General features: G+C 38.8%; 1 protein-coding gene across 7 annotated transcripts in view; it reads right to left on the reverse strand.

Moving 5' to 3' along the window:
- The window catches only part of Mpdz (multiple PDZ domain crumbs cell polarity complex component), a 150,200-nt gene that overhangs the window by 36,198 nt on the left and 100,198 nt on the right, over window positions 1–13,804 (reverse strand). For 4 of the 7 annotated variants that reach the window (XM_021199920.1, XM_021199919.1, XM_029540409.1 and 1 more), the window contains 3 exons: window positions 7,767–7,944; window positions 5,706–5,816; window positions 1,829–1,927 (listed from right to left, as the gene is read on the reverse strand). In XM_021199920.1, coding sequence (XP_021055579.1) covers window positions 1,829–1,927; window positions 5,706–5,816; window positions 7,767–7,944 — 388 coding nt within the window. The remainder of the gene's footprint in view (window positions 1–1,828; window positions 1,928–5,705; window positions 5,817–7,766; window positions 7,945–13,804) is intronic. The other 3 variants (XM_021199922.1, XM_029540410.1, XM_029540411.1) reach the window with 2 other exon arrangements.

A 13,804-nucleotide genomic window follows, 5' to 3' on the forward strand; every position in this document is an offset into this window, starting at 1 on the left:
GGATGGTTGTGAGCCACCATGTGGTTGCTGGGATTTGAACTCTGCACCTCTGGAAGAGCAGTCGGGTGCTCTTACCCACTGAGCCATCTCACCAGCCCCGTCTCTGGGTTTTTAAATCTATATATTTTTCTATCATTTATGTCACTTTCATGAAAATAAACTTACATAACCTATTGTAATTTATGTGTATGTTTATTATTTTCTAAAAATAACCTGTTCTAACAGAAGACATCCTTAAACACTTATAAGTGATTAGCTGGTAGTAGGAATACCATGAAACATATCAACACTAGAGCTTCATGCACTAGATAGAATCTTTTTTGCTAATTCAAAATGCACAGTTTACAAGCAAGGCACAGGGCTGGCTGACAAATTCAGGGCAATTGATCTGAGGCATAGAATTTGCTGTACTAACAATGTTCAGTTTACACATCATTGGCCAAACAAACACAGGTTACAAGTGCCAAGGAAATCCCTGCTGTCTTCCAGAATAGCATGCTATAAAAGTCTCTCAAATAATGGACAAATAAAAATGTACAAGAACACCAGAAACTTCACTTGATCCAACCAAAATTCATACATTACTCTAAAAAAGACAAGACATGAACTTAAGAAGCTTTCTGGTTAAAAAGAAAATTTATTTCTCTGTATGATCAAAAGGTATTATTTGCCTACCATAAATTTATTCAAATCTATGGATGTGCATTTTGTAGCTCTTTCAACCTTGTTCTTTCTGTTGTTGTTATTCTTTCACTTAATAATGAAGAAAAAAATCTGACCATCTTAAAATCTTGTCAGGACTGAAGGCACAACACTCTACAGCAAAACTGTCCCCCAAGCCAACTGACTAATCAGAGAATCAGGGTTTGCCTTCCTCCTGGAGGGACAGTTACATCTTATAATTGCCTGTAGCAAGACCATGTAACTAGCTTGTTATTGACTCTTCTTGAAATCTGTTAATAAAATATGTATTTTACAAAGGTCAAATTTTCACTGAAAAATCACCGGAGCCTGTGTGCTCACAGCAAATAAATGAACACGCATGTCACACAAAAAAAAATCATACCCACTTTAAAAACCTTGCATGGAGACAAACCTTAAATGGTGTGGTAGCAAAGGGCCAGTTGAGGAATAATAGATGACTTTATTTGAATGTTGTGTAACTCTCATGGTCACAGAAAACATCCCTCCAGGTATGGCTTCTATTCTTATCCATGACATAGTAACATGAAAATCCAACGAATATTCATAAAGTGGTCTTCAAAATAAAATTCTGACATCTTTTTCCCTTTCTACTACCGAATTTTGATATAAAAGAATTTTTTATAAATTTTTGTTTCAAATTTGGTTTTATAATTTCACTCGAATATGAGAACATACTAGGAAAAATGACAAGCATAGAAACAGTTACACTTCATGATCTGGCATTTATATAGACTTACTCTATGAATATTCAGAAGGTTTTGTCATGTACACACACAGATACACACAACCACAATTATTTGCAGAGTGATTTGCACAGAGCACAAATCTGAAGATGCTTTAAGACCATACAAGGTTTATGGAAACTGTATATAAAAGTAGATTATACAAATAGCAACTAAAATTTAAACATGAAAAAAAATCAAACAAAAATGCAGGAGAAACACTGGAATCTTTTAACTACGAGTAAAAATATAAATATTCTCTGACAGGACAAAGTTCATGTCCACTCTGAATTCTTTGTTTTTCTGACTAAGTGTGGTAAACAGTGAAGTGGGACAAAGGCATGGTTGAAACAATAAGACATTCTGCAAAGGCAACTACAAGACAACAGACATTATCCAACCTTGTCAGTGGTGAGCTGGAGAGAGTCTGCAAATGGGTTAGTGCTGCTGAAGCTGTACTTAGGGTAAAGGCTGTGCGGCAAGGAAGGCAAAGGGGATTTCTAAAAGGAAACAGAAGATGCGCTGAAGGCACACGAAATGTAAAACAACCCAACCTCCAGAACCAAGTACTTCATGGGTCCAAGCTGCCTATGAGACAATGAAGTCTGAGCAGCTAGCTCTGTGTGCTCCTCTTAAAGAGATAGTAATGGTTTGTTTCTAGTGACCCAAGCCTACATCTGAGTCTAGTCACTCCAGGAAGCAAAACAGACTGTCAACCCGACTGGAGTTTCTTCCATTTCCCCAGAAGGCTTTACAATCACAGAGTGAAAGGCATGTATGTACTCTGCCCTGCTTACAAACTGGCTTCTGATTCCTGCGTCCCAGCACACCTGTTTCAGATGGAAACAGGTTTTTTTTCATTTGTTTTTAGAAGTGAGGGACATTTCTTTTCAGTAGTTGTTTAGAATGCACAGTAAGCTCTTACCTGCCAGCTCACTGTAACCTTCATTTCTTTACACTGTCCACCATTAAGGACACTGCACTCTGACCAGCCAGTAGATACTGATTTAGTTCTAAATCACAGTTTTGAACTTTAAAAGTTGGGGGGAAAAAGAATCATGATATGGTGTGCTCTTCTCTTCACCATTTCTTTTGAAGATCTGACAGAGATTTATATCTTAATAAAAGAAAAGAAAATCTGACATCTACTACACTACTGAAGGATTTACAGCTTTGGATAATATTTGAAGTCTGTGTTTAGTGTTTCGCCTAGATTTTGTGACTTGCGTGTAGTTAAGTCCTTAGCCCTGGCTGTTAAAGCTGAATATACATATTAAAGGCAGGAAGTCAGCCAAATAGAATTTAGCATGTTCATTTTTAAAAAGACAAAAAAGTAATTTCCTTAGCACAATAAAGTCTTCCTTTCACACCCCGCTATCTCTATCCTTTCCTGCTATTGACTGGATCTTTTAAAGAAAATTGCAGACATTTAAAATTCATATTGGCTCCAATTAAATGTTTGTGTTACTTCTCCCTGACAAAGCCCCCTTGCCAGGCATGGAGTGGGGAGACTGGTCACATGATGCCTCCCTGCATGGGAGCATGTTGGAGACTCTGTCCACAGGCTCCGGCACTGCTGCCTATGCCATGTTACTCTTTCAATCCGAGCTTCCTACAATGTTTTCCCTGAGAGGCGAGGCAGGAAAAGGGATGGGTAAAGTGACATTTCTGTTCCTCTCAACTTCCTCTCTGCTTTACAGTTTAAAATGTCAACTCCTGCTTCACTCAAGAGGGCCTTACACGTGCCAAGAAACAGGACCACATAGTAAGATGGGAGAAACGACTGGGCAGTGGACAACATGGGAGGCCTGGTGGTGGGCAGACTATTTCTGGTCATGATGCAAGGCAGATCCAGAGACTGTCCTTTGTAACTATGCAGAGCAACAAAATCAGAACTATGATCAAGGCATGAAATTTCCAGAGACTTCTAGTTTTTACTTTTCTTCAGACCTTTCAAGATTTCAATTTGGTGCTGTCAGAGGAGCAATGTATATGGAATGGTAGGGTACTTCTACCAATAGGGAAATAGTTACAGACCTGGTAGTGTGCTTAAAAGAAAAAAATCAATGGATGAATTTTTGTTAGAGTAACTGACGGGAGAAACATTGTAACTAAGAAGACGGACACCAAACTATCTTCTGGCCCTATGAAGGGGGCTACCCAGCAGTCAGAATGTGCACAGCCTTAATTCACTTTGTTACACTGAAGGGATTATCAGGGACAAGCTATAGAGGTTTTGTTTTTTTTTTTAATCTCTTAATAGTCAAAGCACAGAAGGACAGACGAGTTTCTCAACTGTGTAAGACTTTCCAGAATCTTTACCCTCTGACCACAAAGAGTCACACAGGGACGCTACGGTAAGTAAATTTGTGGTGTTTTTTTCTTTAGATAACCAGAGGACTGATTACTTCCATTTGGAAGAAAACCACCACTAACAAAAAAATATCTCATTTAAAATGCAAAATTAATTCTAGTTTTCCAAAGCAAAATGTGTCTAACTTGACTAAACATGTCATTTCTAAGCAAGATTTATCCTGGAATAATTGCTATAAAATTAGGTGTCATTATGCCTCAAATAAAAAAAAATAGGAATATTTTCCAGGTGTATGAGACAATATCTTTCTAGCTCATTAGAAAATGTGATTGGCATCAAAAGAAATGTTTGTAGTCTAAGTGTTCAAAGTAATATTAAGAATCCCTATTCAGCAGTTTATAATATTATCCTAAATGATATGAGTTAGAAATTAAAATAAAACAAAAAAAGGAATAAACCCTCCCATACAAAAAAAATAGCTGTAACTCAACTTAAACAGCCACTTACAATATTACCATGCTGTGTCTATGTTTAACACAACAAATGTTAACAAATGTAAGAAGATTTGTAGTTATTTAAACAAACTGAATAGCATTTGCAAAGAATGCAGCATGAGGCAGCCCTATCATTTGGCAGATTTTCTATCTGAATGGATAATTATTACCTAACAATAAACAACTGAATGGTTAAAAACTGCAGATGTGAGGAGAACTGCTTATATTAAGAACCAGTACATTTGTTCCGCACTGTGAACCCCAAACCAGAGCCACACCTGTCTTAACAACAAGGAGACAGACAGTAACATGAACCTGGGTGCTATATTCGGGAGCCCAGAAGGCTCATCTCGGCCAGGACACTGACCTCACAGGGTGCTGCCTCCTTCCTTCCACCACTGCAACACTAACATCTTAAATACATATGAACACTTTTCATCCAAAGCCAACCAACCTTAGACCTGCCAGCATGCAGAGGTCCAGGGAATGTGTGCACAAGCTTTTCCACCCAGAAATAGCTTCTCCCAGAGCTTCAGGAGTTGGAGCAATCTCAGGGAGTTAGTATTAAGAAAACCCAACTCTGAGGGCTTGTGGATGTCTCTGAATAACTTTCATAGTATATGGAACAAATTCTTAATAACTACTCCATATGAAGATATGTTCCAGCGAGGCATAAAGAAGATATCAAAACCAACACTAAACTAGCAGCACAATGTTCACTTTCAGCATCACTAGGGCATATCAAAGATACTAAGCTGCATATACTTTCTAGATAATAGCCCCCGATGTGCCTATATATTCCTAGAATTTATTTTCATTAGGGTCTTGTGGTAGCCATAGCATCACATTTATAATCCCCTTGCCTTGCCTCTGGACATCTGTGATTGCAGGAATATACCACCATGGATGGCCCCTAAAATATTTGTAAAGTCCTTTAACAATGATGGCTGGGGGCTGAATGAGACAGTAGGTTTCTGTTCCCAAGGATGTGTGATTTTTATATAAGCAGAATATACTCTATTAGGATTTTGTATCCAGTAGAATATACAAATATGTTAAGATCTGATAATGTGAGAGTATAGATAAGAGATTCATTATAAATAATAGATTTAGAAAAAAATGAAGTCTTTATGGATTCCAAGAGACTCAACTAAAGATGTTTAATCTACACATTGCATTATATTCCTTTCAGGAATTTGTATATTTTTTAACCAGAATGAATACTAGCAAGGTATCAATTTGATATGGTGATAAATTAGTTATATTTCCATGTATTTTAAAGTCTTCATATGTACCGTAGAATAGACTTGCAGGCAGCTATTTTCAATACAGCAAAGGAAACCTTTTATAAAGACCTTCTGAGACTCTGGAAATTGATAGGTGTACATGCGGACAACTTGGTCCTTGCTACATTAGACTCCAAGTTGCATGCTGTTGTCAGTATGCCTACCTTGCCCTGTGTTTGCTTACCCTTGGTCTGTTTATAATGCTCTGTACCATAAATACTACAGGGTTGCCTGCTTTCCGAATGGCTTCCACAGCTTGTTCATGGCTTGCATCTCTGAGGTCCATCCCATCCACCTGCAATGGAAGGCCTCAGCTTAACATTTCAAGAAGCTAGAGAACAAAAGAGCGATTTGGATCGGTTCTGAGGCTCCTTTAGATCCTGGGAGATTTGTTTCAGTGTCGAAACACAAGGAGCTAAGTTGCACAGGTATCGTCCCTCCAGTGGACTTGAGGTACCCTGTTTGGATAAAGGATTCAACTGGAGTCCTAACCAGTTCAGATGAGGGCTCTGCTTCTGCATTCCTTTCAGCACTGCATTAGCTGCTCTTTTATGCTTATGAATCAGTTTTCGGATCGTCATCATTAAGGAAACAATTTAGGGAGATGCATTTAGGGACCCCTTTATCAAAGCCAGTGCTGTACTGCTAATTTTCCATCAAGTGGTTACTTGTGTGTGTGTGTGGGGGGGGGTGAGTCTTCATGGGTTTCTCTTAGAGAAATTTAAAGAAAAAACAAAATATAGAAATTCAGAAAAGTCAAGAAGACTGTAAGGTTAGTTTTGCACAAGAGTCTGCAGTAAATATGGCAGAAGTTGGAAGCCAAGAAATTGTGCTTGTTTGTTAGTTTCTTAGATAAATAGCTTGAAAAATGAAAGCCATTTTATAATGTTTTGTGGGTGATGATCAGCTAAGCGAATGCACTAGATGTCCAGGAGAAAATGTAGAGAAGGGGCCAATGATACTCCTGCCAGATAATTGTAGATATTTCCATTTGCAATTACTAAGTACAGCTCAGAGTGGACACAATTTTGTGGAAGAAAATCAATCATTAAGTCCTGGCACAGAATTATATACATTTAGTTAGAAGCCTCTCTCAGATTGATAACTTGCTGATATAACAATATTTTTCAATTCATACTAAAATGGTATTTAATGTTTCTAACAAGTCAATATTCATGCCTACTATATGTCAATTAAACATTGCTATTCAAGGCTAAATCAAGCACAGTAGGCCAGGCCTGTGATAGCATGCCCAGTACTACAAGGGCCAGGCGTCCTATTACTTGGAGAAATCCTGCAAGCAATGTACTGAAGAACCCACATGCAGGTATTTTAGAACATACATCCAAACAGCCTTTCTTTTAAATTTGAAAGGGAAATTTTAATTAATATAGCTTATTATCTTCTAACTTTAATTAATATTTTGCCTTAAAAGCCATTTAGGAGCAATGGCCAATCATGTTTAAAGATAAGTGCAAATAATTCATATTTTCCTCTTTAGGCAAAAATATTTCATAGTTAAAACTATAAAATATAAACATACTAGTCATAACTTAAATTGAAGCCTTTAGATGGAGCCCTACTTAAAAGGCATGTGTGGCTCTACTGCACCTGAGGACTCTGCATAAGATATTAAATTTTAATTAGGGATGATATCTGATTTCACTGTATGTTTCTCTCTTACATGTAGTAAAGTATATGCGTTGCATGTATATACACACAACATTTTATGGTGAGGGAACAGAACTGAGGAGAAGGCTCCTAGCTTTTGTGAAACACTCATTTAAAAAAATAATTAAATTCTCAAAACTGAAAATCTTTGGAGAAAAGACTCACTTAGAAAAACCCTCACTCAAAACGTTTATTAATATTGCAAGGACTATAATAAAGTATTTTTCGAAATAATATTTTACTGGAAAACCTAACTATGATTTGTACAGTTTTTCCCTGTGTTCATATATTAAATATTTTAATTTTCCCCTAAGAAAATGTCCTTTTTAAAAATTGATATTCCTTAGGACCAGTACTTTTAAAATTGATTGTCTGTATCTCCAAATACAAGTTTTAACCTCAAACACATAATCTTGTCACTACATGCATACAAAAACCCCAGATGAGAATGAGAAAATACTTGAATGGCAAACACTTGACTCTATCACTGCGGTAGAGTGAACCTAAGGACCGCAACTCCCTTGGTAAAGTGGGCAAGGGCACCAGTTTGAACAGAAAGCTCACGGGAGCTTACCTCAATTATTCTGTCTCCCGGCTTCAGAGTTCCATTTTTGCCAGCTGGACTGTCTTCAAGAACATGTTTGATGAAAATGCCCCTCATCACCTCACCATTGCTCAGCCGGCTCCCCATCCCCCGACCACCAACAATGCTGATGCCCAAGGACTTGCTTGGTTCTCTCCAAAGTTCCACCCTATAAAAATAAAATCGTAAACTCCCTGAGAAAAACATAAAGGCAAGCTCCCTGTATTTTAGAATTTCCTGTATATGATGCTGTTCTTACATAGGATTGCTGTGATAAAACACCATGACCAAAAGCAACTTGGTGAAGCTTACATTTCCACGTCAATGTTCACCACTGAAGGAAATCAGGGCAGGAACTCAAACAGAGCAGGAACATAGGGGCAAGAGGCAATGCAGAGGCCATGGAGGGGTGCTGCTTACTGACTTGCTCCTCCTGGCTTACTCAGGCTGATTACAACCAGCCTAGGGATATCACCACCCACAATGCACTGGGCCCACTCCCACTGATCTCTAAATAAATTTTATAGCTGGATCTTATAGAGACATTTTCACAATTGAGGCTCCTGCCTCTCTAATGACTCTAGCTTGTGTCAAGGTGACCTAAAACTAGCTAGTAGAGACACCAAGGATATAGGAAATAAATTGTGTGTGTGTGTGTGTGTGTGTGTGTGTGTGTGTGTGTGTATGCAACCTGGACTTCATTAAAATGAAGGGGGGGACAACTCACAGAAGGAAAATGGAATTTGGGAATCACACATCCAATAAGGAATTAACATCCAGAATGTAAGAATGAACTTTCTAAAATCCATTTACAAAACCTCCAAATACATGGATTAAAAATTAAGCAAGGGTTTGAGCTACAGGTTTATACATGTTTTATAAACACATGAAACGATGATTAACATCTATAGAGACACAATCAGTACCTAATAATACATTACCTTACACCCATTAGGACTGAAATTATTAATGAAAACAGAAAATGACTAGTGTCTATGAGAACAGAGAGATGCTGAATTCTGTGTATTGCTGGTGGGAATGTGACAGGTTACAGGCACAATGAAAATTAAAAATACAACTACCATATGGGAAAATAAACAAAAGAATTGGGAACGTAAAGAGACGTTTTGAACATCTATATCAGAAAAGCCTTATCCACAGCAGCTAAGAGGTATCTGGGACCCTTATGTCTATTAGAAATGAATGGACACGGGCAGTCATGGTGGCTTGGTACATCAAAGTGCTATCTGTACATTCAAGATCCCTAAGTTTGATTCCCAGATCCCACAAAAGCCCAATGTGTTGGCTCTGTAATCCCAGCACTCCAGTAAACACAGGCAGAGACGGGAGGACTGCCCAGAAGCTCAGAGGCAGTTAACCTAGTGCATACAGAGCAGTAGAGACTGGAGGGACCTTGCCTCAAAGACCAACTTCCAGATGTTGTTCTCCGCCCTCCACACGCACCTGCACTCATGCACATATACAATGGTAAAAACATTTTACATTTAAAAAGAATCAGCAAAATGACAAATAGTTGGAATTTTATTCTGCATTAAAAAAGAAACTGCTGAAAATAAGTTTCAACACACACAAAGTCTGAGTATTCTATGTAACGTGAAGTTGGTCAGGTTAAAGAAGGCCAAATGCCTATGGTTGCACTCACAAGAGGTCCAGAGGAAACATATTCAGAGATAGGCCACAGAGCAAAGTTTGCCCTGCTGGGAAGTGGATGGGGAGCTATTGTTCAGTGGACACAGTCTTAGTTTCATAAGATGAAAGTCTTCTGTAGATGATGGCACTGTATCTATAGTGAAGGTTCTTAAAGTCTCCAAACTGCACACTAACAAATACATGTCTAATCATAATGGAATTCTAGTCATAAATGATTAATTTAAATAGTCTCCAAATTATGTGTTTTGTTAGTATTAATATAGGACTCACATTCTAGGTTAAAGTGCAAGTCAGTGAAGAAGTGCCATTTTTCAGGATTGTTAATACAGTCATTAAATGATCAGGAGACTCAGCTACCACTGAACAGATGGCAGCTCCTAGGTTTAGCAGCCAAATCCAGGGAAAGAACATTTTTGCACACGTTAATCAGAAGCTTGCCTCTGTAGGAATCTATCTTGCCAGAGCAGACCTGATCATTAACAGTCAGGGCATGAAGGACAGTTCGTGACAATATTCTACATGACATGATCCTTCTATCACTCCCCGAGACACCCTGAGCTGCTTTGCACCTCCCACTCCAGCAAGCATTAGCATCTCCTCGCTGCTCTGTAAGTTGACTCCATATGCCACTACCTTGGGGCCTTATCAGTTATCTCTAGTCTCTCTTTATGCACACCAAAAATACAGAACTCAGGGAATAACTGCTACAGCTAAGGTTGAAGGATGGAGTCTGAGGATCTGACCAGTAAGGTGACTGTTTGGTGTGTGCACAGACCTGGGTTTGATCTCAAGTGCTGCAAAAGTTACAAAAGGAAGCATGTGAGAATTTACAGGATCACTGTGGGAAAGGGGAGGATGCAAGCGTGAGGTGGCTTCCAATGAGGAAGAGCTTCAGAGTGTTGAGAAGACCCTGCATCTACCTCAGGCCTCATGGAAGACAATGATGTGGACACTGATAACAAGAAGACAGCATGGTCTAGTGTGTCTGCAACACTGACATCTGGGAATGGTGGACTGCTGTCACATGGAAGGAGTGGCTACTGTGGAGACATGGCTGGGAAAGACGAGATGAACATCACCAACAGCTCCCCTTTAGTAATGACATTTTTTTTTCTTCATAACTAGAAATATATAATCCTAGGAAGTTGATCTGTTTAGTTGGAGGGAATTGGACAATAATCTTGGGGAATAAAAAAGCTAAAATATTATTCAACATTTTCTTTCTAGGAAGTCTATAAAATCAAAGAAACCAACATCTTTTCTATCTTTAAAAATATTTACTGTATTTGTGTGTGTGCCCGTGTGTATGTGCACATACGTATGTGTCAGTGGGAATGAACATGTATGTATGTGCAGCTGTGCATGCCTGTGTCCATGCAGAGGGCAGGAGAGGGTACTCAGCTCCCCTTTGCCATTTCTTGAAGTAGTTTTTGTAGTAAATTGGTAAAAGAAAGAAGTTTGGCCAATGTATTGCGTGTTTTAGAAGGTAGGTAGGACTAATCAGTCCCCCCCCCCGCCGGACCCTTTAGTTCTTAAGAAAATATTTAAAAAGGAATGATGGGAAATGTCTCCTAAGACTGTTTATTGCTAACTGTGAGTTAGAAATGATTTCTGGAGTGATACAAGTAGCAAATTATAGTTAGGTTTGGGTGACCTAAGTCCTCTTCGAGGGAGCTGAATTTATTATTATTATTATTATTATTATTATTATTATTATTATTATCATCATTATTTACTCAGTCCTTATACAATTTAGGCCCATATTCACCAGCAAAGAATCACAGATCAGGAACTTTGGCAACAGCACTCCAGACCCTAATGGACTGCAAAGTTTAAGCATACTACCATGATTCTTGGTCTGTGAATCCTTACACAGTGTGGAGGGAAGCCAAATGATCCCAGAGGCAAAGGGCTAGGTTGATCAGTCATCAGAAACAACACGGTGTCTGGGAAAGAAGAACGCCTCTCGAGAGACTCTGCAGCGCATGTGCTGGCTCTGGGCGCAGACAGCTGGGCTGTGTGGTCAGAGTCCATGGATGCCAGCCCTGTTCTTCTGCTACTTAACCACATGACACCAGGCAACCTACTTAGTCTCTTTGTCTTACTTATCCCAGCTGTGAAGTGGAGCCAGTAAGAATGTGGAATAAGATAGTCTTAACTACTTAATACATATAATTGCAAAGTGAAAGCATTGGCACAGGATAAGCAACAAACAATTCTATGATGATGGTGGTGATGGTGGCGATTTCCATAGGAATGAGAAGAAGTGTGCTATTCCATGCACATGACAACTGAGCAGTTGTATACCCACCCCATCATGCCTTCATAATTTGTAAAGACAAGGTGCCATTTTCCAACTATTGACAGAACACTTTTTCAAAAGGTTACACATGTCATTGGATGGAAACAACATCATGTATTGAAATAGAAGTGCAAGCTACTATGATCACCAAAACAAGATAATTCAAATAAACTATAATTCTATAAGCTAGTGATTCTACTTCTGGACACATTCATAAGTACCCTAGATAGGATGTCATGCACATACATAGAAAATACACATTTTCTGTACAGAATTAGTGTAACAGCACTGTTAGTCACTCAAGTATCAGCTATGGCCTGAATCAGATGCTTAAGTATGACATATGTCTCCAAAACACAAGATGAAAATGTAAGCAAGCAGGAAAAATAATACATGTAGATATCACTAGCAAAAATCTAATTTCTGTATGTTTATTTTTTAATCTGAGTTAAATTACGATGTGTATATACGATATATGTCCAGAGGCACTTGTGTCGTGAGGTGCACGTGGAAGTTACAGGACGACTTTGTGGAGGTGTGCCTTCCCCATTCTGTAGGTTCTGAGGATGGAACTCAGATCAATCAGATCAACTTGGCTTGAGCAAACACCGTAACCACTGAACCCTTTCATGAGCCCCATCTTACAGTCTGGAACACTTAACCAACAGTATCCTCTATTTCAGCACTAGCCTTCGTTGAGTTTATGTTTCTAATACTAGGAAGTGGACCTTCGTTTCCAGAAAGTTCTGGCTGTGTCGTGCTGCTTCTTCCTCCTCATCTACAAATACTCCCTGGAATAGTTTAGTAATCCTGCACACTGATACTGAAAAGCTGCTGTGGTGGCTCCATGCATTTTCTGTGTAAATCACCACCACAGAGGGAATTCTTAGGCTAATGTGAAGACAAAACTTAGGGGCAAAGTATAGAAATTCTCCAGGATATATGCTTCTTTTTCTGTAGCAGCCCCTGTGCACACTCCTCCTTGCTTAGATACTTGTGACAGACACACAGACTGGATCTGGTACTTACTGAGGACTGCCCACTGCCATGGTGGGGCTGCTTAGAGGCAGGACTTACTGATTCCTCCTCCAAATTCAAAAGACTGCACGACTCACCCCATTATACAAGTGAAGAGCATTAGATACTAAGAAACTTGTGCACAAGTAGCAAAAGGGACTCAAAAACTGCCTCCAATCATGTGCAAAAGGTCAAAACTATTTTTCATGTTAGTGTGTGTTTAAAATTAAGCAAAATTATTTTTCCAATTGTTGCTACCATTTTCCAACAAACTTTATCTATAACAACCTGCTGTAGAATAATTTTATTTAACTTGTTTCTCAATCTATTAATACGAAAATAAAACATGTAACACCTTCTAATTATCTGTCAAAGATCTTTCATATACAGCCTATTCTCGGTGGATAAAGCTGTAGAGAAAAACCAAGCTGACTGGTTATAGAAGAAATCCAAACTTGAAATTTCCTTTTAGATAACTCGAGAGGCTTACATACTCTGAAAATGACATATTTTAAAATTTATATTTTAGTATCTATATTTAAAAGAATACTGCTGCAGGCTAAAGCTCACTGTGAACAGGCAACATCACAATGCAAGATGGCTAAGTTTAGAGCAGCTTGAAGAGGCTGGACCATGATTACTGATATTAATATCCCACACTGTTCCTTGCTTCTTGTATCTCTAGGTCTTGCCTGACCAAGGACAGTCTGTCTTCCTTGGAAACAGAATTTATGTCTTAGAGTTACTTCCTGGCTACTCAACAAATTACCAACTTTGTTCCTGGGTCCCTACCCAAGACTCAGTGATTCCCATTAAAGAGAAGCTGACTTAACTCAGAAGGAGCACAGTAGTTGTCCACAAGTTACAGTGGTTTGACTGAACATAGTCAAGGTCAGTCTTTTTTGCTGCATAGGAACCAGTGCCAGCAAGAGTAAGGCTTTGAACAAGCTCAGCCTGTGACAGCAAAGTTCCTTGCTCACATTTAATCTCTCTCTCTCTCTCTCTCTCTCTCTCTCTCTCTCTCTCTCTCTCTCTCTCT

This window comes from Mus pahari, chromosome 6 (assembly GCF_900095145.1).
Source record: "Mus pahari chromosome 6, PAHARI_EIJ_v1.1, whole genome shotgun sequence".
Taxonomy (NCBI): domain Eukaryota; kingdom Metazoa; phylum Chordata; class Mammalia; order Rodentia; family Muridae; genus Mus; species Mus pahari.